This window comes from Antrostomus carolinensis, unplaced genomic scaffold, assembly GCF_000700745.2.
Source record: "Antrostomus carolinensis isolate BGI_N321 unplaced genomic scaffold, ASM70074v2 scaffold31610, whole genome shotgun sequence".
Classification (NCBI taxonomy): Eukaryota; Metazoa; Chordata; class Aves; order Caprimulgiformes; family Caprimulgidae; genus Antrostomus; species Antrostomus carolinensis.
This window is the reverse complement of record NW_010288292.1, coordinates 664-25,276: the sequence shown is the minus strand read 5'-3', so window position 1 is coordinate 25,276 and position 24,613 is coordinate 664. Positions and strand designations below refer to the sequence as shown.

General features: G+C 45.3%; 1 protein-coding gene across 1 annotated transcript in view; it reads right to left on the bottom strand.

The window, feature by feature from the left end:
• The window catches only part of TYRO3 (TYRO3 protein tyrosine kinase), a 39,456-nt gene extending 17,075 nt beyond the window's left edge, over window positions 1-22,381 (bottom strand). Inside the window, exons 1-8 of the mRNA XM_010166216.1 lie at window positions 22,200-22,381; window positions 19,794-19,894; window positions 15,155-15,325; window positions 12,326-12,412; window positions 8,077-8,192; window positions 4,579-4,756; window positions 3,965-4,107; window positions 2,523-2,667 (exon numbers count right to left, since the gene is read on the bottom strand). Coding sequence (XP_010164518.1) covers window positions 2,523-2,667; window positions 3,965-4,107; window positions 4,579-4,756; window positions 8,077-8,192; window positions 12,326-12,412; window positions 15,155-15,325; window positions 19,794-19,894; window positions 22,200-22,381 — 1,123 coding nt within the window. The remainder of the gene's footprint in view (window positions 1-2,522; window positions 2,668-3,964; window positions 4,108-4,578; window positions 4,757-8,076; window positions 8,193-12,325; window positions 12,413-15,154; window positions 15,326-19,793; window positions 19,895-22,199) is intronic.
• Window positions 22,382-24,613: the final 2,232 nt, after the last annotated feature.

Sequence of the window (24,613 nt, the reverse complement as noted above, 5' to 3'; positions counted from 1 at the left end):
TGAGAATGTTTCCGAAAATATTCAAACCATCTTTGTTAACAGTGCACAAGATCTCTGCATAAGCAAGGTGGAGCTCCCACTAGCTTTGCTGTGATGACAAATACGACTTAAAAGTTTATACAAGCTTAGTCATCCCTACTGCCGCACTGGGAGCTGGTCAGAAACCACCCCTGGCATTTCTCTCATAAAGCAACCAGTGCCAGCTTGCTATTTTGGGAAAGGAAGCGACTTATATTTTCTACCAGGCCTGAAACAAAACTGCAGTCTTTCTGCAGCTCTGCTGTTGAAGGCCCATCAGCGTTTCCACAGTGAACCTTTATTTCCATGCTTGTGAAGAAATAGATGTGCTTTCAGACAGCATTTGGCCAAAATAAGTACCACTCCTGATGCTACTTTTTTTGAAGTGGTTTGTAAATAAACACAAGCAAACATTTTGTGCTTTCAGGATCATCCCATTCCAGCTCCTGGAAAATGCAAACCCTATACGTTCCCTGGGGCTTCTTGCCAGTGTTGGCCATTTTCCAAAGGGATCTTCTAGTCTTTTCAGGTATTTTCTCTGTATTTGAGTGCCACAGAAAACAACTGAGCAAAAAGCAGGAGAAAAAGAATGATGAAGCCGATGTCCAATCTCCAGTAGAGTGAGCACTGGACATCCGCACTCCTTCATTCTGCTTTATGTAATTTGAGGGCTTTGATCCCACAGTAACTGTGTGTTCACACGTAGCCATCAGTACTGACTTCATCACAAGAACTGGGTTCCCAAAGGGCCTTTCTGAGTAACGTACACATCAAAACCAGCATTAGATGCGCTACTGCAAGTAAGGCTACAGTTCTCTCCTGGTTACTCTGTCCCTATCCCCTGCTTCCTGCCTGCCTGAGAACCCCAGTCTGGGTTCCCCCTGCCATTCCTAACTGTGGAGAGATCAGGAAGGATCGATGTCCATATGATTCCTCAAAAGACACATGGGTTGGGTAGAAAGCAGTGGCAGACTGGTCAGCACCAGAGATTAGAGATTGCTGTCTCGTCCTGCCATAGGCGCTGGGAAAAAAAAACCTCAGGAGAATGTGGGATTTTTGCATGATCAACCTCACTGACTTCTTATCAACAGTCCGTACTTTTATTCCAAGCATCTTCCTCTTAATTGTTTTACAGTTTCCATCACAAGCAGCATTATTCTCTCCCTTCTACCCATCTCCCCATGTAAGATCCTGCCCTTCTCCACAGCCTGACTCCCATTTCCCATTCATTGTGACATACAAGCAGCAAGCAAACTGGCGCAGATGAGCCTAACTGCCCTTTATCCCTAGGAATGCACTCCAGACATGCACGTTCTTTGCACCCAACAAATCCTTCCATGTGGTCCAGATTGCATGGTACAGCTTCTGTACCACCATCTCCCTCTTCTATCAGGAGCTCAGCTTTTCCATGGAGAGAGCTAAACTGGTTTAATATAAACACCTTCAGTAAAACCATTACAAAACCCCATGTAGCCATGGTTTAAATCAGGCTCAAGTGAAACTAGTCAGGGATGGCTTCAAATTAAATCAGAGAAGAGAACCTATGTTAGAGGAGTTTTGTCACTTTTACTCCTGCAAATGTGTGTGGCTTAAGCCTAAATGAAGGACTTCAAACCTTCATTTGCACCTTTTCTATTGTGCCTCCTTTTGCCCTGCTCTGCACTAAGCACAATAACAGCCCGCTAAAGAAGACCTAGTAGTGTCCAGAAGCTGCTTTCTTTATTCCAGATCTTTAAATATTAATTTCTACTCTGCCTGATGAAGTGTGCTGTTGTACGAAGCCATGTGGCTCAGTCAGCTGGAACCACTGAAAGGAGAAGGCCAATGTTATCCTGGGGTGCATTAAGAAGAGTGTGACCAGCAGGTTGAGGGAGGTTCTCCTCCTCCTCTACTCTGCCCTGGTGAGGCCACATCTGGAGTACTGTGTCCAGTTCTTGGCTCCCCAGTTCAAGGGAGATAGGGAACTTCTGGAGAGAGTCCAGCAGAGGGCTACAAAGATGATTCAGGGGCTGGAGCATCTCTCTTATGAGGAAAGACAGAGAGAGTTTGGTCTGTTTAGCCTGGAGAAGAAAAGACTGAGAGGGGACTCTATTAATGTTTATAAATATCTAAAGGGCGGGTGTCAAGAGGACGGGGCCAGACTCTTTTCATTGGTGGCCAGTGACAGGACAAGGGGCAACGGGCACAAGTTGGAACACAGGAGGTTCTGCTTAAACATGAGGAAAAACTTCTCTACTCTGAGGGTGCCAGAGCACTGGGACAGGCTGCCCAGAGAGGTTGTGGGGTCTCCATCTCTGGAGATATTCCAAACCTGCCTGGATGCCGTCCTGTGCAACCTGCTCTAGATGAACCTGCTTTGGCAGGGGGGTTGGACTAGATGATCTCCTGAGGTCCCTTCAAATCCTGACCATTTTATGATTCAGTGAGAAGAGTCAGAGAGACACAGCAGTCCCAGCACTTTTGACTTTTTTCCTCAAAGTGAAGGGAAGGCAGTGGACACTTACCCATCACCTCTTGCGCTTCAAGCAGGAAGATGTCACTCCAGGGCCCACATCCTGCAGAGTTCAGCACGCACACCCTGATGATCAGGTCTTTGAGAGGATTCCACGTTGTCAGATTAGCTTTTGTATCCTGTACGATCATCTCCCCCTGAGAGCAAATGGCAACAAACTGTAAGCTATCTTAAAAGGAATCTAGTCTCAAACTTTGTCTTTAAAACTAAGTCAAAACATTACTGTGTACTTCATTGGTGCTATAACAAGGGTTGGGAGTTGTGACTCCTGGGTCCTAGTCTCAGTTTTGCCACTAACTTGGGCTGTCATCTTGGGTTTCTCTTCTCAAATACTGCTAATAGCTTCCAGGCCATAGGGAAAATATGAGGTTTAAAGATTTCCTCTTTTGAGGTCCTTTCATGAAAGTTGCTATAGAAATGTTTTTTTTTTCCTGCTATTAAAAGATACACCTCCTTGTGGTTTAAACACAAAGATGCACTAACATACTGCAAAGCATCTGACAGTTTTAATCCAAGGGAGGAGCCTGTCTGTTTTAACTTGCTGACCAAATCCCAAATGGCTTCTGAATTTCATGGTCAATTTTCACTTAGGATGGCAAGGTCAACGTATTTTCAGTAATTTTGTGGATCTTCATCATACACATCATTTGCAGTAAACCCATGAAGATCTGGCTGCCACCACTGACACAATGTAAATTCACTGAGAACTCAAAATACTCTAATTCAAAGTCAACAACGCTGACCTAGTATGAAACGGGTCATGCAAAAAAGGAAATAAGTCTCTTTTTGCTCTAGCTGTCTATTATTACAGGCTTGTTCATCACTAATAAGCACTGGCTAAATACACATTAAGAAATGCTGTGAACTTCAAAGGCAGATAGATACCTGGGAAATGTCAATGCTGAGGAACAAATGAAAGGCCTTCTACCCTGACAGGGTCCTTTCAACTCCCTACATATTGTAAATCAACTAAAAGAATCCGCAACATTTTTTCTGTGATTTACAGTATAACTTATTCACTTGTTAAATACACCTTTGCTGCTAGGATTTGGAAAGCCAAGTCCCAGCCACAGGAGACAAAAAGCCCAGATCCGAGCTGCCTTTGGGACAGCACTAGAAAGAGGCAGAGATGAACTGAATTCTCTCTATGTTGTCCTTGTCGTACAAGGAATAGCAGAGAACTCTTCTGTCTGAGATGAACATTCAAGTGATGGAATCCTGAATATGCCAGGAAGAGAGAAATGGGCCTAAATCTTGAGGCCAAATACTGAGGAGCTGTGGCAAAACTGAATAGATCCATTTATACAAAAGCCATTCCAGCAACTTAGTCCCCTGGTATGGATAAGGGATGAGGGACCATAATGCCTAGAAAATTTAGTATGAGCATTCTCCAACTCTGTGCCCAATGGCTCGGCTTCCCACTCGATCTGTTACCTGAGTTACATTATCCTGAATCCATTCCAGCCTGTATCCCAGCACATTTTCTTTCAGCATGTCTGGAGCCACACCTTCCCACTCCAAAATCAGACCAGGATCTCTTTGGATAACATGGATATTTTGTGGGGTGCTGCTTGGAGCTGAAAGCAGAGGACAGAACACAATCACTCTATGCATGAAAACAAGGAACTATCCACACCGAAACTGGCTGAAAAGACAGTTTCACCCTCTTTCCTGAGATCAGCTGGAAGAGAGCATGAGGGGAGAGAGCAACTTCTGCAAGTCACGAGTGGAGAAGATAAGGTTGGTCAGCATCTCTTGTTTCTTTCCCAGACCCCAGGAATGTCAGAGAGCCAATGGGACATAAGTCCAGCATGCAGAAGCCCCATGGCTGGATCAATCTGTGTATCATGCATCATTGCTGTTGACCACATTTGACTGCACATTGTTATTTTATGTTAGGTGTTAGGAGACCCTTAAGAGTGGACAAGCAATCTGACAGTATGTTTCCTGCATTTCAGAATTAGTAAGGCAGAGTTCAATGAAGTTTATCATCATCTCTTTCAAAGATTTAGAACTGCTTTCCCTGTTCTTGTCTGCTATTTGCTTACCAAGCTCCAGGGTCTGAAAATAAACCCTGTCAGTGAAAGGGGAGCTGCCCATCTCATTGCTGCACTGCACACGAACACTGTAGTTGGTGGAATGCTTCAGACCTTGCACGCAGTAGGCAAAGGGGGGCACTGGGGTGACTTCAGTGGAGACCTCCTGGCCATCTGGTGACTCAGCTACCTGTGTCAAGAGTTGAAACAGCAAAGACTGTTACCATAAGCCATATGACTAACAGGTCCAGAGGGATAAGAATCCAATTCATGGTTAGTTTAGGAATGTTTAAGAATAGATATAGTACCAGTAGTGTTTAAAATACTGAAAAGGGAGATGTCAAATTAAGAATCACGAGCCATGCCTTTATTTGGTTTAAGTGACACCACTCTCCTAACTCTGGCAGTATAATTTTCCACCAGATGAAAATTTGCTTCTGTATTTTAAAACATTTCCTTACCTATGTTACAAATCCTACAGTTGATTATTATTTCCTTTAAAGAAAAAGAAATGTGCTTGTTGCTTTGAGTGCTAGCAGCTGGTTTCTGAGGCTTGTCTAAATTTGGGCAATGAAAACTGGAAGATCAACTTCCTTGTTGCCTACTGTTTCCTTTTTCTCAACTCCTTTTTCAGAAGTTTGCATATTTTCAGTTTTGCAGTGGATTTCAGACACAGTAGACACTGGTTTCTTGGTTCAATTACACTGTTTCAAATGAAACTCAAAAGAAATTTTTTACCACTCCTGCAACCCTCCTTTTTTTTTTTCTTTCACGTTTTTAAGCAACGTGAATGTTAATTAAAATCTGATATCACTATGCGCTTTTAATGCACAGAGAGTTTCAATGTTCCTGCTTTTGTACTGACAGTAGCAGAAAGCACTGCATAGCTCCCAGGCTCAGCCTTTCTTCACAAGTGCATAAAAACCAGCAAAGTTTGGAGTAAAAGCAAGGTATATTGACAAAAGTGAAACACTCATGGACTTTATATTCTTTACATTCTTTATATAGCAGTATTTCTCCCTTTCCCCCTGCCTTTTTGCTCATTCTCACGTATGTTTTTGGCCCACTGATTTATTTGGCTAAAAAGGAAGAATCTCAAGTTTCCTTAATAGAAAAGCATATTGTTGTCATTATCAGTGTCATCCAAAGCAGGGAAAAAACAAGCAGACTTTTGTGTAAAACGTTGTCAGTTTGACGATGTGTTTCTTTCTGTTCAACAGCCTGAAGAGTCGGGGCTCTTACATCTGCCCCCTTTATATCCTAGAACATGGCTTGTGTTAACAGTGGGTAAACACAGTGAGTCCCTTCGCTGTCCCCAGAAGCAACCTGTCTATCTGAACATGGTGCAGTGCTTTTGAGGCACTTGCTGCAATTCCTGAGTGATAGAAAACCACAGCCAAGTTTCAATCCCCCTTCTCTTTCTGGGAGGCTTGGAGAAGTGCAATGGTGGGGAGCCAGAAGTGTGTGCATTTTCACATGGAAATATGGGTCAGTGTCTCTCACAAAATCTCGCAGTGTGGGAGACAGAGGAAGCACAGCTTTCTGTCAGTGGAGGGTTACTGCCAAGTTACCCTGCTCCCAGATCCAAACACAGGAACTTCGTCCTCCCCGAATAGAACAGAAAAGGCTTAGAAAAGGGGTGAGAGACTGCTGAGTGGACAGGAACTGAGCTGCTCTGATTCAGCCTCTTTTCCACAGGTCCCATCCCCCCAACCCCTGCCCTTGCCAAAAGTGAGAGGGGGAACTCAAAATCCAGGGTGATTAGCATTGCAGCATGCCAGCCAGAGAGAATAGGCTGTTCCAACTGGAGATAACTCCCATCGTAAAACAGAGGAAGAAAACCATTTTGGACTGCAGAACAAGAACAGAAGCAGCAACAAACCCCAGAGATCAGGGCCAGTTTTATTCAGGCATTCTTTCTGCCAGGGAGTTAAAACAAGATAATGGTTTATTTCACTCGTGAAAGGGAAAAAACATAGGAGCATGAAACCTCTGTTTTCCTCCCCAAATAAAGAGGATCGCAAGTAAATTAGCTAGGTTGCTTCCAGCATGTCTTGTGTTTATAATCCTCCTCTCCATAGAAATTCTAATCCAGCTCACATTGCTGCTGTAATCAGGTAGGGAAAACCCAGGGGCTCAATATTCACACCTAACAGGTAAATCCATGGGGAATGTGTCTAGCTGTGTTTGACCTGCTTCAGGAATCAACATTTCTTTTTGACACTCGGTTCCCAGCTATTTGATCTGATTTTACAGTTAAGTGTGCAATGCTAGAAACTAACTCTGCCTGAAGTTGGACAGGTACCATTGCTCCCAGGAAGCTAAAGAAGCAATCCAATTTTTCAGAGACGTTGAGCACTCAGCACCCAGTACAGCTAAAGGATATTATCACCCTTGATTTTCTAAGCAGAACTGGTCTTTGACAATGGAAAACCTATCAAGATTTAGAAGCAGGCCTTAAAATGACACTGAAACATGCAAACAGGCCTGACTTTGTAGCAAAAAGCCCAATCAGTCTCCTGCCTCCATCATTCCCACCTTTCCTCTACTACATCCTATGCTTCATAAGGTCTTCATCCCTTGGGCTTACTGGTATGTCCAGTATATCCCAGCATTTCTTCTGACACTGCAAAGCACAGGGCTGAGCTGGCATGGTAGTGTCACAGGCCACTGCACTCACTGGAACAAGTTACCACAAGCCAGCTGGTCCATGCTAGCAGGAGGTGTGAGCACCCTGCAGCCACTCAAGGGCACTTCCCACAGAGTGGTATGTGTTCCACTCGTGCTGCAGTGTACGTACAACCCTGCATGGAGTAGCTGCCACGGAGCAGTTGATGTGATAATCTGCCAGGAGGGAGATTTTTGGGGGCTAGTCTCAAATTCTCAACTGGACACTTCATGTTCAAAACTGACCCTGCTGCTCGGCACCTATTTATGAATCACAGAATCACAGAATGTCAGGGATTGGAAGGGACCTCGAAAGATCATCCAGTCCAATCCCCCTGCCGGAGCAGGAACCTAAATGACATCACATAGAAAGGTGTCCAGGCAGGTTTTGAATGTCTCCAGAGAAGGAGACTCCACACCCTCCCTGGGCAGCCTGTCCCAGTGCTCTGTCACCCTCACTGTAAAGAAGTTTCTTCTCAAGTTTAAGTGGAACCTCCTGTGTTCCAGCTCACACCCATTGCCCCTTGTCCTACCATTGGACATCACTGAGAAGAGCCTGGCTCCATCCTCATGACACTTGCCCTTTATATATTTATAAACATTAATGAGGTCACCCCTCAGTCTCCTCTTCTCCAAGCTAAAGAGACCCAGCTCCCTCAGCCTTTCCTCATAAGGGAGATGCCCTGAGTTGCATCCTGTTAAGCTTCCATGTTTTAAAACTGTGGAATAAGAATTTAAATGCTGATACAAAACAATTAGAACAAAAGATGGCCCAAGCAGTGGTGTGGCTCAGGGGAGACCTATTCTTCATGCAGGGAAGGGGACAATCCAGAAGGGCCATACCTGAAGAGTGCAAGAGTGGAGGGGTGCGCGGCCATCAAATCCTGGCACCCAGACCACGCTGGCATTGCTGCTGGTGACTTGGCTTACAGTTACATTGAGAGGCTGGAGAGGCATGGCTAGAAAGGAAACAAAGAGACCTTTCAGTATCCACAGAACTGAGCAGGTATTCACATGAAAATAGCAAAGGCTCGAGGCTAGAAATTATGCAATGAAACCACTGACAGAAATGGTACAATATCACACCTCTGGAGTGCCCCTGCTTGTTGCAAATGAAACTATTATCTTAACATTGAACAAGCTATTGGCATCCATTCTTTAATAGTCCAGCATACTTGCTTGATGCATACAGGCAGCACTTTATCTCTGATAGCAATGCCAGCGTGTGATGTTTACACCTTGGCTACTCAGCCCTCTTCCCCGCCCCCTCTATTGCAATGCATGACCCAGCTCAGCGCACACAATTACCTGTGGACCTACATTGTGAACCAAATCAGGGCTTTAAAATCCCCCCTCTGGTTCTCAGTCCAGCCCCAGAAACCAGCTCTGCCAGCACCAGTGGAAGGGTGGTTTGCTGTAGCAACCTGAGTACCCTGCAGTTGGATTTGCAGTAGACCACTTCATGCTGTGGACACGACGCCTCCAGGTCACCATTCCAAACCCTTCCTGAAACACCCTGGGATGAAGCCTGGACTGAAAACCATGCCTCCTTTAGACTTGGGATGAATAAACTCAGAAAGCTCTCTGTTTTATAGAGGGGCAATTTGAGGCAAAGGGAGCGCCTATTACGTGGCTGATAGCACCCTATCAGGGCGTAGTGTGCTATCAGCCAAATGAAGGGCAGAGCCAGGAACACAATCAGGATTCCCAGACCAGCCATTTAATCAGATGTTTGTGCTTCCTACCACCACAGAGCAGCACCAGAGCACTGCCCCTCCGCTCTCGCTCTGACCAGACACCTCCATCACTTCAGGGGCCTCTAGCATGTTGTCAAATTAACCTGAGCTCTTTGGCTTCTTTTTAGGATCCTCAGTGCTTCTTTCTGCCACCTCCTTTCCTCCCACTGTAATTGCACAGTTATTTCCTATTCTTCCCAATATACCCCTCACCATCTTTTTCACTCCCGAGCCTCTGATTGTATTTTGGCACCTCACTCCTGAAAAAAATTACCAGTTTCATGAATACTAACCTCTCCTCTGACCTTTTGCTCATTTTAAAAAATCCTACGCTGCTGCCATGAGTAATACTTTTTCTGTAGCACATCAACAAATCGTACCCTTAGGAGTTCTCCTTCAAAAACCCAACAGTCCTTGGGACAGGGCTCTGCCTACAGACTGAATTTTTCACCTCTCCTGAGCTGCATCCAGTGAAAAGCAGCAGCAGAAAAGTAATTGCAAATCAGGATTCCTCCAGCTGCATCTTCTGCTCTGCCAGAGAGCACCTTTGTCTCTCATTGCACGGAGGAGAACCACAATTCTGTCTTCAGCATCTCCACAGGGAGAAATCTCGTAGGAGAAATGCTTAGACCAAAGCCCCCTCCCAGGTCTCTACAGAAGCCCTAGGGGAGAGGATGGGGCTGGGAACAGATGGTGCCACAGATTAACCCTATAAACCCTTTGTTGTCTAGTTAACTAGTTACCAGGACTCGGGGCAGGGGGCTGTCACCTAGATAAGAACTGTGTGCATGGGTGGGAGGTGGGGCAGCAGAACATGGGTCTGGGATGGAAGATGGGCAACAAGTTCTTTTCCTTCCAGTCAAAGATCTTTGTGAGTTAATTTAGACTTTCTGTGTCTTGATTTCTTTTGATGTTGGGTATTCAGGTTTGTCAGCTCTTTGGGGGGAAAAGGCTTGCTTTCACTGCTTACTTGGGTATCATTGACACACTGCCCTCAAGTCTTTTGTAAACACACTCATAACTTTTGGGATTAGCAACATGTAACTTTTAACACTGGATGGCAGACCCAAAGGAGGTACGGGCTACATTACCAGTGAGAATAAATAATCAGTTGCCAACACATCCAGTCACGGAGAGAGCCACTGAAAAGGGTTGGCTTGCTCGCACTTTCCCCTAACTGTGGAGTTTGTAGGAGGGACAGATGCATTGTGTGTTGGGAAAAGACTCTGGGTGGCTGTTTCCTATCATGCTCTGAAAACACAGGATACAACCCTAAAAGTCTTAGCTGCACACACGAAGGAGAGCAAAACCAGACTGAAAACAGGACCCTGAGTGTTAACATAATGAGAGTTAACATCCTCTGTGCTCGTAGAGTGGCTGGAACAATGGGGCTTTGTACATGGCTGGGGACTGTGGGCTACAATAACAGTAATTTTCTGCTTGGAGTACACCCAGCACATTGTGGGTACTACAGGGAATAGATAATAAACAACAATGGCAGCAAATAGGAAGAAATGTTAACAGTTTGTAAATGTCCTAGCAAAAGTATTTGCCTCTGGAAACACAGAAGAAACAAATTGTTTAATAAATTGTAAGAAGACTTGAGAGTCCTCATTAGCAGATGGATCTGTGTAAGAGAGGAAGGCTCTGATCACACACGTACGGATAACTACTCCCAGGAGTAATTTCACTGAAGCCTACGCATTCGTAGGATCAAGGACTAAATAAACATACCTGGGCCTGTTCCTGCTGCTATCCTCGTTAGGAGCTTTAATTTTAACAGGAGTTGTACTAGATCGTCAAAACTTTTGCTCTTTAGAAGAGCCTCATCACTTCCCTAAATTTAGAACTACACTTTTAGACATCTTTGAGGTACTACAGTTAGAATTTTACTACTACAATGCCAGACTTGCCATTTAAAACCTGTTTTTTATCTCTAGGACATGCTACATACTGGTGCAACGTCTGCAAATCACTTAAGCTTGCTCTTCCTCACCTCTAAAAAGGGTGTGTGCATGCACGTACAAGTGTGTGATGGCAGGATGTCCCTTCCAAATAGGTTGTGTGGATTCATTAGCTGATAATTGGACCACTTTTGGCTAAAGGTAATTGCTGGGAAATGTGAGAATTTCAAGACCTTGACCCCATCAACTTATTAATGGTTAAAAAAAAAAAGAATTAAAAATATCTCTGTTAACCTTAAAAAAAAAAAAAAGCTTGTTTATGCTAAATGTTGTTTCAAATTATGTCTTGATGAGATATTTTTGAAAGCGTAATAGCTTTGTGAACTGAATTCTATCCCAGGATAAAAATATCCATAGAAGACATATTCCACAATAACTAATTCCCCTGTGTAGACAAGCCTTTAAGGCAACAACTCCAAATGTTTTTAAATTAAGTTATAAATCTTACTAGTCCAGCATACTGCATTCTTGGCATAGCAGTAACCACAATGTCCTGAAGAAAAATACACTGTAAGAGCGGTAGATCTACAGCTGTATTTTAAGCTGTCCTTTAATGAATATTAGCTAATAAAACTGTGAGTTCTGATACAGACATAAATGCTTGCTCTTATTTGTGCTGCGCAATAAGCTACCTCTTGGAACAAACAATTTTTGTGACATGCCTCTCCTGGAACTGATAATCATGTCATTTAATGCACATTAAAGCATGACTAAAAATTCAAATGCAGAAACATCTCAACATGAAGAGGAGGGGAAGAGCTGATTGCTCTGATTATCCCTGTTTCAGTCACCTGGAGGAACAGAGGAAACATGACATCAACTTAGGGACTTCCAAATGGCAACTGTCACGCAAACGCTAGGAATTACTTGTTCTGAATTAGTTTTTAAAGAGCAAAGAATTAAAAAAAATAAAACCCTAAAACTAGCATGGATGAGCAAGACTTTCCTGGCCCACTGGTGATCACCTTCCTTGTCTTTTTTCAGCATCTAATGTGATGCCAATAGAAGCAGGCAGAAGTAATGGCCTCTTTAACTCTAACAAGACCCATCTATCTCCAAGAAGGAAAGATTTCCCCAGCTACACACTTATATCCAGCTTCATCTCTCACAATTTGACTGCTGTGACTCTCTCCTTTTCAAGGAAAAGCTGTTATTTGACATCACATTTCCACCCCTGAATCAGATGTGGTTTATTTTCAACAGCCTGGGATACAGCCCTGCATAGCAAGCGGGAACTCCTGTTAGAGCACAAAGCATTGTTTCGACTGCCGAGAGCTCCAACCGGTACTGGCTGCTGGCAGCTTTGAGATGTCCTCTTGCATTAAGGAGCCCTACTTTCCCTCCCCAGAGGGCAAACCCAAGTTCCTTGCCCATTCTCTTCCACTCTCTCACCTTTAATTTGAACAGTGGCTGTCCGAGATGAAGACAATCCCTTTACGTTGTGAGCTTCGCAGGAGAAAACTGTGCTTTGATTAATACCTGGAGATCAGTCAAGAAAAGGAAAGGAAACACAAACAGCTATATAATCCAGCTTCAACCTTCAGCAGAATTTCAATTATGTGTGACATCCAGCTCAAGCTGTATAGGCAACTGGAGGGATGAGCTGGGTGCTAATCAAAGGCACATGAATTTCAATGTAATTAACGTGCTAAACACATTTTTAATGGAGGGAATGTGGCAACATAGAGGAGCTTCCACAGGAGCTTCAGAAAGCACTGAAAAAGAAAGATGAATCTGTCAGAACAGTAGCTCACAGTGCTCAGTTAGAAGACAACCACTTCTCACTTTCCAGCGAGCACCTCTGGAGGAAGGATCGTGCTGAACCTTGTGCGCATACAACACCCAACGCTCTGGACCTCATCCTGCCACGTAAGCAACAACCATCTTCTAACTGGCCTATAAGCCCAGGCAAACTCCCAACCAGACACTGCAGATTTCAGGCTAATACCCACCTGTCCCTCACCTTTCACTACACTTTTGAAAAGACACGTAAAGGAAGTGGAAGTAAAATGCTACTTCATCAGCACTGAGGCACTTTACAGGAGTGATACAATGCCAAGTGAAGACTGCACTCCCTCTCTTCTGTGAGCATCCATCCATCCTACAGGGCCTCCACAAGGCATCATACTGATGTCCAGCTGCTTCAAGGTGCATCTAGGTATTGCTAATTAATCAGAACTGAGAGATTTGCAAAGCTGCCTGGAGAAGTGTATCCAGCATATGTTTTCACTCGACTTGGCCTTCAGTTGCCTTATAGGGCTCTACCTGAGAAAAGTTAAGGATTGGCTCGCTACAGGCATACAGTTTAGGAGGGAAAAAGACTTCAGAGCTGCACAGAGCAGTTTGCACAGTGTTTGTCTTTGCCTTTTGGTTCATCTCCCAAGCCTGAGATTAACAGCACTGTGAAGAAGGTGTGGTGGAAGAGGGGAGGGGCTACTATAAAATGAAAGAGAAAAAGATTTTAGCTTCTTCCACTCACCCTAGTAAAGCAGAGGAAAATGCTGCCAGCAGGCTGAAGGCCAGGCAGCAGAGCAGAGCAGCACCTGACGTGGTAGACATGTCCCAAAGACAGAAGCAAACACAGCCCTGCCCTGAGGAAAACACAAAACACACCACAAACCAAGATCTCCTTACTCTCTAGCACCGTTGCCAGCACTGCTTTCCAAATACAAGTCTTTTTATGAAACCAACTGCTTGCTGAACCTTCTAAATGTTTGCTTTCTAGCCAGTACTTTATTATTATTTTCTTCAGAATCTGATACTTTCTTTAGCTAGCAATGCTTGTTTTCTTACCAACTGTATTTTCTGACGTGTTTTGGCAATCTGATCATGCAGCTTGTGTCCTGCTACATTTTTTCTGTTGCAAAGACAAGATCTGCCCAAGGGACATCCCAAAGAACAGTGAAAAGGGCAAAGAAAGGTGCTGGTGATGAATATATATATAATAGCAACTCATTTGGAGAATCACTATGAGCAGATGCCCTTCTTCAGCCCCACCATGCCACTGCTCCACAATGACAGAAATTTTGTGAGGCACTGTGGATGAGTTCAGGGGAGGAAGGGAGACTTATTTTTATATTGTCTTTCCCCTCTCGACTATCAGTCTTTTCAGATTCCATTTCAACAGACAGATTATATCATAAGGGAGTAGTTTTCATTTCCAACTTGGAAAAGCATTGAGTGGCTACGTAAGAGAGGGAGCAGATGATAAAACCATTGCAAACCACAAACCAGGTTTTGCTTTACATATAAATTAGGTTCTAAGAGAAGGCTTAATAGGATTGGATAGCTCAAAGGATGGCCAAAGATACACAGGGAGAAACTCCCCCTGGGTGGAACTGTATTAACACCGATGAAGAGGCCCCAGAGACAACTCTGAGTCATAAAACCTTTTCTTTCTAAATAGCCAGTTTAACTTTGGCTCAGGGCTGCTGAGAATAATAAAACAGCAGCAAAGAGAAGTAACACAAAGCTATTGGACAACTGACTAGAACAAATTTACCTTGAGAGGGTAACTACAAGAATACCTGCAGTCAGGTCCTGGTAGGGACACATCACCCCTTCCCTGAAAGTGGGCTGAAGAGAGGCCTGAACATCTACTGGCTCCTGAGGTCTTCAGCTGACGCAGCTGGGGAAGGTGGTCTTACCACCACGCACCTAGTGCCAGCTCTGGGGCAAACCTTGGTTTATGAGGATACCAACCAGCCCACTTCAGCACCAATACAACCACTCTAAAAGTGTCAGACAATTACATGAGGTGGTCAGGTTTTAATAAGAGCATCCAGCAAGGCTGCAAGAACAGAGAGCGGGAGAAAAAGAGGGGAAAGCAGTGCATGATATGGCTGTGAAAAGGAGGAGAAGGTGGCATCTGTTACATGTGAACACTTGCAGATTTTCAAGCCAAATGTCACCAACAGCGTCACTTAATAGAACCATGAACATCATCCACGAGGTGAAACAAAAGAGGCACCCAATGCATCATCTGCCTGGTAGCATCTTTACCACAGTGCCAGCCCCACCCAAGCTCTGAAGAGAGCCTGTGCACCTCAAGCCAGCACAAAACACACAGGATAGCGATCATCCCTTAAGATGTGATCATGATCTCTCAGCCCTCAAAGACCATTCTCACCCTATGTGGCTACCCAGCATCACTAGGCATGATCAGAAGAGAGCTCTCCTCCTCTTCTGATGCTCAGTCCCCTGCATTGGCAGCAGCCTTACCTGACACATTTAAGATGGAGGGGGAGATGTCTGGAAGCCCCACTCTAGAGTCTCCCATCCACCAGACAATTGTCACTGGTTCAGGGGGACCAACAGCAGCACAGGCCATATGAAATGGGGCATTAGGGTACACGGACACATCCTCAGGTTCCACAGTAAAGTAGGGCACACCTAGAAAAGCAACAGACAAGTGATAATAACTGGAGAGACTCCTTCTCTGTCTCTTGTTTATTTCCACTAATACCAGCGCCCAACACTGGACATCCACCTGCCCTGCCTCTGTGCCTAATCTGACTCCCTCTAAGCCCTTCACAAGAACCAAAGGTCAGATATGTTGGATCACCTCAGGGCATGAATGTCTACATACTCCCACTAGAAAAAGTCAAAGAGAAAAGACTGCTTGCTGCCCAAAATACCTTTGAGAAACCTTTTTCACCGAGTCTCCTTCAAGACTCACCTATGAAGTAGCTTTCAGTGGCAGTATTTACTCAATTTTTCAGCTGGAGAGATTGAAGCTTAAAGAGGCAACAATCAATAACTTTAGCAGTGGCAGACACCACTTTAAGAGATACCTAATCCAGCTGCAGATACTTCTTGCTATGCATTAAAAACTGAAGCTTGTGAACACGTTGAACTAGTGGCTGTAACAAACCTATGAATGGGGAAAGAATCCTCCGGGTGAGAGACTGAGATCATTTACAATGCTCCCTCCACAGCTTAATTGACTGGAGCCACCTTCCAGCACGCTCCAACACCACGAGAACCAGGCTGCCCTGGAGTTAGGGGTAATTTGTTTCAGAGTTGAAGGCTATCCATGGACACAGCTCTCGATAACTATCTATTCCCCACTGTGGAAAGATTCCTGCTTGGTACAACAGGCTTTAGATCAGGTCCATAGGGAGCAAAACACAGCTACAATGCTATCTCAGATCATCTCTAAGCAGCAATAGCTGAACATGACTCAACACATCAAGAGATGTGGTTCCTCTTACAGACAATGCCAAAACTCTTGTGGCTTCAGTGCTCCAAACCAGTAATACAAAATTCACCAGCCACCAGCACCAGTGTTGACCCTGAAGGACAGCCAGTATACGCTTCTGGTGGCTGGTGGAAGAATTGAAGGTCCAGAGAAATGCTCAGTTCACTTTTATACCCAAAACTTCGAGTGTCAAGCATAGCTGCTACCAATGGGGTCTACACCAAAATTAGGTAGTCTCAGCTGGAAAAAGTGTGTTCTAGGAACTGCTGATCTGCTGCCTCACAGAAACAGAGGAGCCAACAACACCGAGCATTCACATACTTGAATCACACTGTCTGTCCCTGGCCAAAGATGACAGGCCTGAGCGGCTTTAGTTGGTGTGGCAGATGCTGAGCACCTCCAACAGCAGGCAATTAATGTAGGTGCCCAAACAGGGATTTAGAAGCCTAAGGCTTGGCATTTCCCCTACATTCCACTGCAAGTGGTGTCTTTCACTGACCATCCAGTTGCTGTTTGTGTCTTTTGAGGTGGCACTTCCCTTGTGCTTTCCTCACCTCTTTGCCACTCCCTTTAGATTGGGAAATAAATGAACAAACTAAAACAGGTCTAAAAATAGGTCACTTCAGGAATGGTGGCGCCTATCTGTACAAAGGCTAATGCTCAGGACAGGTATTTCCATCATCATGATTTATTGCAGATTTTTGTTTACATGTTTTACTTTTTTATTGCAGTCATGCATAAACAATAAAAGTGAGTAAACTTTCCAAATACCAGCTGTGACACATCTGCCTGCTTTGCCCTCCTTCTCCAAGGAGGATTAAAAGGGAAAATACCATCATTCCTTCTGCCTGTGAGCAGGCTCCCTGCCTCCTGTCCCCTTGCCATGGCACCCGAGGTAACCTTTTGGGAGGATCCTCCCCAGCTCGGCAGGTTTTCTCACTTTGGGAGCAGCTAACCAGATCAGACAAGACCACAATTAAAAACACTCAGAGTTCAGGGAGTGCAGCTGACTCATCCAGCTCAGGAACTCAGGCTGCCCCTGTATGTATGTTACCTGGATACTTCACTGTCTACAACACGTTTAGCCACCCAGCTCCTGGTACAAGAGGCGAGTGCTGGCACCCCGCTTTCACAGATGCACCATGGAGGCACTGAGCAGCCCACAGCCAGGAAATCAGTGGTAAAGCAAGGAAATGAGCCTGTATATTCCCTGTTCCATGCCGACATCCAACCTGTGGGACTGATTTTTTTCCTACAGCTCAGTTTTTAGACAGTTTTAATTCAGGGGGACGTGTCCATAGAGGTGTGGCTGGGGTTCTGACTGTAGCCACAAGAGGGGTTAACAGCCCCGGGAGCAGCCGCACACTCAGAGGTGTAATTTCAGAGCAAAGTTCTGTAAGAAACATAATCCTTATTTTTCAGGTGGTCACAAAGTATGCCTCTTAGATTACCTTCCCAGGCATCAAATACTATCATGTTCTCAGTAAGGCCAGAGTTTAGTTTTTAAACCACAAAACAGTTTCAAACTAATTTTGTTTTCATAAATTCTCAGTTGTGTTTCGTAAGATCAAATATTTCAGCTGCATTACAAAGTTCAAATATCATCACTACAAATTCTGCCTGATACAGACTACCTTTAGTGGATCTCCAGGGCAATATTAGACAGCATAGAATACCAGTAGTTCACACTTGTTTTGTGTGGCACACTGAAGGGTGTCAGCACCTACCAAAGGCTGCAAATGACCAGAGTAACCTCTCTCAGTCAAAGGGGACAATGGTTGTTATCCATACAGCAACCACTCCTGGATAAAGCCGGAACCCAGGGAAGAAATACATACAGCCGTAACAGTGACAGTGGGACTGATAGGCTTTTGCATTCCCTGGTGTTTCCTTATGCTAACAGCTGACACAGTTTTAAAAATCCGTCCCTTTTTTTAAAAAAAATTTTTATTTTCATTTTTTCCACTAACTCCCATTTCACATGATTACATGCGCAGTTAAAGTTTAACTAACTAGTTAACTCAGTTAACTAACTTCTGCCATACTTGCTTTCCTGAAGCAATACCTGAAGGGTGCCTACAAGAAAGCTGGGGAAGGACTTTTCATAAGGGCAGTTAATGACAGAACAAGGGGAAATGGGTTTAAGCTGAAAGAGGGGAGGTTTAGATTAGATATTAGGAAGAAGTTCTTCACTGTGAGGGTGGTGAGACACTGGAACAGGTTGCCCAAGGAAGTTGTTGATGCCCCCTCCCTGGAAGTGTCCAAGGCCAGGTTGGATGAGGCTTTGAGCAACCTGGTCTAGTGGAAGGTGTCCCTGCTGATGACAGGGGGGTTGGAACTGGATGATCTTTAAGGTCCCTTCCAATCCAGACCATTCTGTGATTCTATGATTCCTCATAAAGGCAACTAGCTGCATTTTTTTAGCTTATGCTTCCACTGTCAGCTCTGGCCTACATCCTCAGCACTCCCCCTTACCTGGCTGCAGCTGGTTTTTGCAACTTCGATATTTCTCGCCTGTGGTATCCAGAAGGGTTCCTTTGTTTTTCAGATGGCTTAGCACACTGAACTATCCAATCACTCCTAATGCACCCAGCATGCAAACGCAGCCACCTCTGGAGAGGGCCATGGTAATTGGAATAGAAATAGAAACTTGGCACAATAGAGAGTGTTTTAAGATATAAACAAAGTTCTCCAGTTGAAACTGCACCTGAAAATATAGGTGGACAAAAGCCTGGGACTTATGGAAGGCAGTAGGTAAGCGCTCCTCTTCCCGTGAGAACTGCTGTGAATGTTTCCATGGCTCTGAGTGAGACCTTTGCTGTAAAACACCCAGACCACACCACCTCCCACGATACTCTCCCCACTCCCCCTCTTTAAGACTGTTGATTCAGCTCTGGCCCAAAGTGTTACTACCTACATCCAAAAAGCCACTTCTTGCTGCAAACGCACTGTTCCTGTCAACTTCCTTAACAACTTAACTTAACCAAACATTAAGCCATTCTATGACTACTGCCTTCTGAGGATCTAACACAATCATGGCTCAAGAAAAAAGGAAACTAGAGACAGTAAGAAGCCACCGATCCACGCTGCCTTGGGCGACTTTTGGGCAACAATGTAGAAGTTATTCTTTATCAGATAAGACTGTGCAAATCAGTGCCACATGGAACAGTCACAGCTATGAAGTGCTGATGTACAGCACTTCTCCCAGAACTGAGAACTGGGCTAAAACTGTACCTTGCCCTCAAAGACCTGTTTGGCTGATACACAGAAGAAGGCTGTGACTTTGCTTTGAGAAGTGGGTTGGACCAGATGAACCCACAGATCCCTTTCAACATGAACCATCCCATCTACGAATTATTTGGAGACCAAAGCAACAACTGATTGAGGGGCTGGAAAGAAATGTGTGATCATGAAAGGATCTTTCACTTGTTTCCTAACGTGCCAAAATAAAACCAGAAGGTAATAAACTGACAGCTCCTCTCCTTGAAGCTACTCTTCTACCATTTCTTACTCCTGCTGTGCAGTGATCTCACTGCAGTTAGCAGCAATGGTTCAGAGCCAAGAAGCCTGTCACTGGAGCAATCTGCTCTCACCACTTCCACCTAGAGCATATTGGTGGGTCAGCCCTGAAAGGAAACCAGCACTACTACTACTCCTTACCTTCCACTATGAGCCATACTTGCTGTGATTCTTCCTTCTTCCCCCCGTTCTCAACCTGGCACCAGTACTTCCCAGAATCTGTCCGCTCGACGGATTTCAAGCTGAAAAAAGTCAAAAGCCACATCGATATTTTACGTGGATAAAGCACGTTTTTGCCCCAGAGGACCCTCCAGTGTTTGGCAAACCAGATGCATGAAAAACACCCACTGAGACGCAGGCAGCTCTGGGGAGGAGGGCAACAGCTAGCCAGCAAAGCACGCAGCAGAACAGCGGAGACAGGAGGCTCCTCTCTAAAGTGGGTGGAGGGAATCCTCAGCAGAGCAGACAGCCTTCCTCCAAAACCTCATCACAGAAAACCCGTCATCTGAGAGGTCCTTTGAGGATAGGAAGGGGTTGGTCATTGTGATCCTGAATCATGACTCTAGCTAGCCTTCAAGAGCGACAGCTTGGCCTACAGTGTCTAAGCTAGCAGGAAACTGCAAATCACAAACCTCTAACAAGCCCAATGGTTTTGCCTCGGTTAGGTGACAGGACTGGTGACAGCCTCATACAGGAACAGATGGGTCAGAAAAGGCCCCCCCTTGCCTCAACTACACTCCGTGTTATTCTTATCCCAAGAGCACCTCACACTGCAAAAGTCTTTGGGCCTCTCCATTTGTGATTTCAAAAGGTTATGCTCCAGCACAGGACCTCACCCTACCAACTCTTCTGTGTCCTCCCTTGCTCAGCAACAGGTCCCCTTCTGAGAAGATGCATCCAAGCAGGGGAAAGCAGCCACGGGGACTGAGCAGCATTCGGGTCATAGGCTTCCAGTTCAGGGGAGAAATTCTGCTCCTTGCTCCACTGCTGGAAATCTGCGGCATCCTCGCTGCCATTAGCAACATGAGGCTAGCGTGGTGGGTAAGGGCAGAATTTGGTCCCAAAGCAACAAGGTCTCGGCTACCAAAGGCATCAGTGTGACTCTGAGCATCTGTCAATGTACAAATGTTTATTGCCCACCACAGGATGTGCAGCCATGCGTCTGCTGCCATGCAGGGATCCTCGGCAGATCTGATGCCCGCCCTTCTAACACTAGCAGCCTGCCTTGGGGAAGGGAAAGAACATCTCAGGAAGGAAGACAGAAAAAAGGAAAGTGGTTGCTCAAACGCACAAAATGGACCCACTGCAGCCTGATTTTCAGAGCTGTACCTTCAAATGGCATCAGCTGTCCTGCTCATCCAGCCACATGTTCTGAAACACAGCGATCGCAGCAGAGAGTCACACAGTGGGTGGTAGAAATGATCACTTTAGGAGAAGAAAGCTTTAAGGTCCCTTCGATATGGATGCATCTAGATTTAGCACCTTCTATGTAGCCCTGGTGCTGCAGAAAGTTCTCAGTGGAGGAAAACAAAAGGCGAGAAAGGAGATCAGACTGAGAGACTGTGAGGGGCAAAGACTTAACCAGGGGAACTAGAGGAAAGTAAATGGTATAGTTTCAAGACAAGTTGTTTCCACAACGTAATTTTATGCAATAGTTTTACTAGGAACAGACTTTTTCCTATCAAAAGGTTTATTACAGACAAGCTTTAACACAGAGACTTTTAGTTGCTGGAATTGGAGACTCTATGCAATGTCAGTCCAAGAAACTTAACAGGAGATGAAGCCAGAGCTCAGGGAAGAGTGATTCTCAGTCATTCAACAGTTTTGAGCCCTCACAGTGATGGCACGCTTGCTTGTACAAGCTTTCTTAATGCATAGAAAAAGCCAGAGCAGAACTTTGGGTCTTGTTGAACTCAGTACTTCCAGAACTACTAGCTGGGACACCTCCCTTCTGCTGAAATAGAGAGAGAGCTGCTTTGCAGAAGAGTGTATTTGTGCCTCTGAGCGGGGCAGGACTGATAGCAGACAGTGTAAATGTATTAGGAAAGTCTCTGCAAAATGACTCGGGGATGGTTCAGGTGACAAACACTCCTCCCCAAAGAAAGGAAGAGGATGTAGTCCTGGGAGTCTCATTTCAATTAACAATCCTCACCCTTTAGGCAAGCTCAAGAGAGAGAGTAAGAGAACAGAATGAGTACGAGAGAGAAAACCTATTTACCTAAGTCAGACCTTAAGTCTTCCTGCTGCACGGCAGAACAAGATGAACAAACAAGGCAAGAACATCCTTTCACCTTGAAGTCACGTCTCAAGCATCACAAGCATTAGCAAAGCACCCGTCACCACAGCAGTCAGGAAACCAGTATGGTTCTAGTGCACAAAATCTCAGCCCTCAGTGGCTTCAGTTCAGTTATGCCCTTGCCACGTGCTGAACTGCAGACCTAAGAACCCTGCCCCTGCCGAGGGCACTGCAGTTGCACAGATATAGCTGACAGCAGAAAACTGTGCAATAGTTTCCGCGACACTCTTCCTTCTCTGCAGCTGTTGTACCTGAGGAAGCCGATCCAGTGTTCTTCATCTACTGGAATGTACACCTGGTCTACGCTTTGCACCACTGCTCCGTCCTTGATCCACAACATCTCGGGATCTTCCATTCCCTCCAGGCTGCAATTTAGTTTGACGGGTTGACCCTGGGACACCTTTAATTTGATTGGAGGTCCTGTAAATTTCATACCTAAAAAAAAAATACTACTCCGCCCCACCCCCAGAAGAAGGGGGGTTGGAGTACAGCAAATTACTCTAGGTTGGTGGTCTGGAGTTACATACCCTACCAGCACACTCTGCAGAGGGGTTGGTTAGTCTCAGGGCTGCTCTACTACGTCTGCTAAGCAACAGTCAAAGGCAAGCACTGAAAGCTCAATTGCTGGAGAAAAGTGGTGGCTCAGTCCGTACGTGGGGCATTTTTCAACTCGTGTAACAGCAGAGTGAGCTTCTGCAGAGCAGTGCCCAGGCAGAGCCGGGCAGAAACGCTGGGAGCTTCGTCGTGCCAGTGATCCAGCAGTGCTAAGCGCGTTCGCTCAGCACGGTACCACACCTCCCTCTTTTCCCCGGGCTTGGATTTCAGCTACGGTGTTCCTGTGCTGCTAAGAAATCATTGTGCTTGCTCCATTGTACGCATTTGTAAAGAGCTGGGATATGAAAAAGAATCAATTATGTCTCGTTATTCAGCGTACATGTTCCTCTGCATTACAGAAAGCTTCTCAGCAATTTGCAAAAGCCGTGAAAGCAAAGCCTATTCCACAGCGCACCTCGCCGAGGAGCAGAACTGTTTACAGAACAGACATTTCTGTTGTGTGACGTGGGCGTGTGCTCACACAAGCCTCCCTGACCCTTCAGTCCAGCCAAAGGACCACGTTACACTCAGAGCTAGATAGTTGTGACCCCAAAGCAGCAGGGGCAGAGTTGGTGGAGCTGCTCAGGTTTACATTGACGCAGAAGCGATCAGAATTAGGCCCGGAGCACTGCTACATGTGTGGGTGGATGGGGAGTGTCTCCCTCAAGCAGAAGCGAATATATGGAATGTGTTACCATGAGAAAACATGGAAAGCCAACTATGTAAGTGCATTTCAGAAAGAAAGGCATATAAAGGAGGAACCAGAGGATCAAAGGAGACCGTGGGAAAGCAAGAAGGTGGGGAATAAATGTAATGCTAGTTTTGTTAGGGAGAGTGGCCATTTCCTATGCAGTGGCACAGGACTGACAGACCAGAACAGGTCTAGCTTAGTTCAATATTATGCCCTGGCCCTCCACATCCTTCAGAAACAAATGACTCCATCACTGAGCTGTTCTTGCACAGCCATGTATCACAATACAGTAGAACTTCACCTAATTCACTGACTGGTCAGCTTCTCACAGGATGCCTCGCTAACCTACAGAGCCAGAGAGAAAAATGCCAGTTGTGAAATCCAGAGCGCTGCTAAATAAGCAGCCCTGTTGCTCTTGAACTCTGTTACAGCCTGACCAGTGATCAAATACAGAGACTTCTCATGTGTCGCTTCCCTTCTTGCCAACACACCACCCACCCACAGCCACGAGGGCACCACCTCACAGGGCAGAGCAACAGCGGAGGGACTGGCAGTGTGGGTGTAACAGCTGGAAAAAGTGGGAACCAGCGCTGTGGGACCAGCCAGAGCTCTGGCACTGGCAGCTGGTACCTGGCAGAGCTGGTGGTCCAGGAGCAATCCCAGAACACAGACAGAAGGACTTTATTCCTTTCCTTAATGAGATGCCCCAGCCTGTTAACAGCTGGCTTCCCACACTCAGTCTTTTGCCTTTCTATCTGCTGTTATTAATTTAGCAAATTCACAGAGAGCACTGGAAAACTGGTATGATGATTGTTTTAGTTTAGCTGCTAGAGCTCGTTTGCTGGGCTAAGAACTTAATCACCTTGGGTGAGGATGATCTAACTTTGCATTACTTAACTCATCTGTAACACAAATTACACGTCCCAGTGCGTGCCAGAAAGCATCCACCCTTTCACCGCTCACAATACTGGACTAAAACATGAAAGCTTCGCAGCAGCTCTCTCGGTGTTACAGAAAACTGATGTAGCCAGGCTGCTGAACGCACACACCAACTGACAGACACTTTCATTACAGGTGCCTTAATGGGAAAGCAAACTACTCGGCTTTCCTTAGACTGCCCTGCTGACAGAGTTAGCCACAAATTAAACCAAGAACTGTTGTTAAAGACCCTTTGTGGTTTTCAGTTCCCGTACAAATTAATGATGTAGGAAATACATAGTACAAGTGTTCAGCCCGAGTTGTAATTCTCCACATTGCCCAAGTATAATCCATCAAGATCAAATGAAATGAAGAAATATAGATCAGGGATTTTTAATAAATTACCAGGTTTTTAACAAAAATCCAGTTTTAGCTGCAGCATCTCTTCCTGCAGGTACCAGG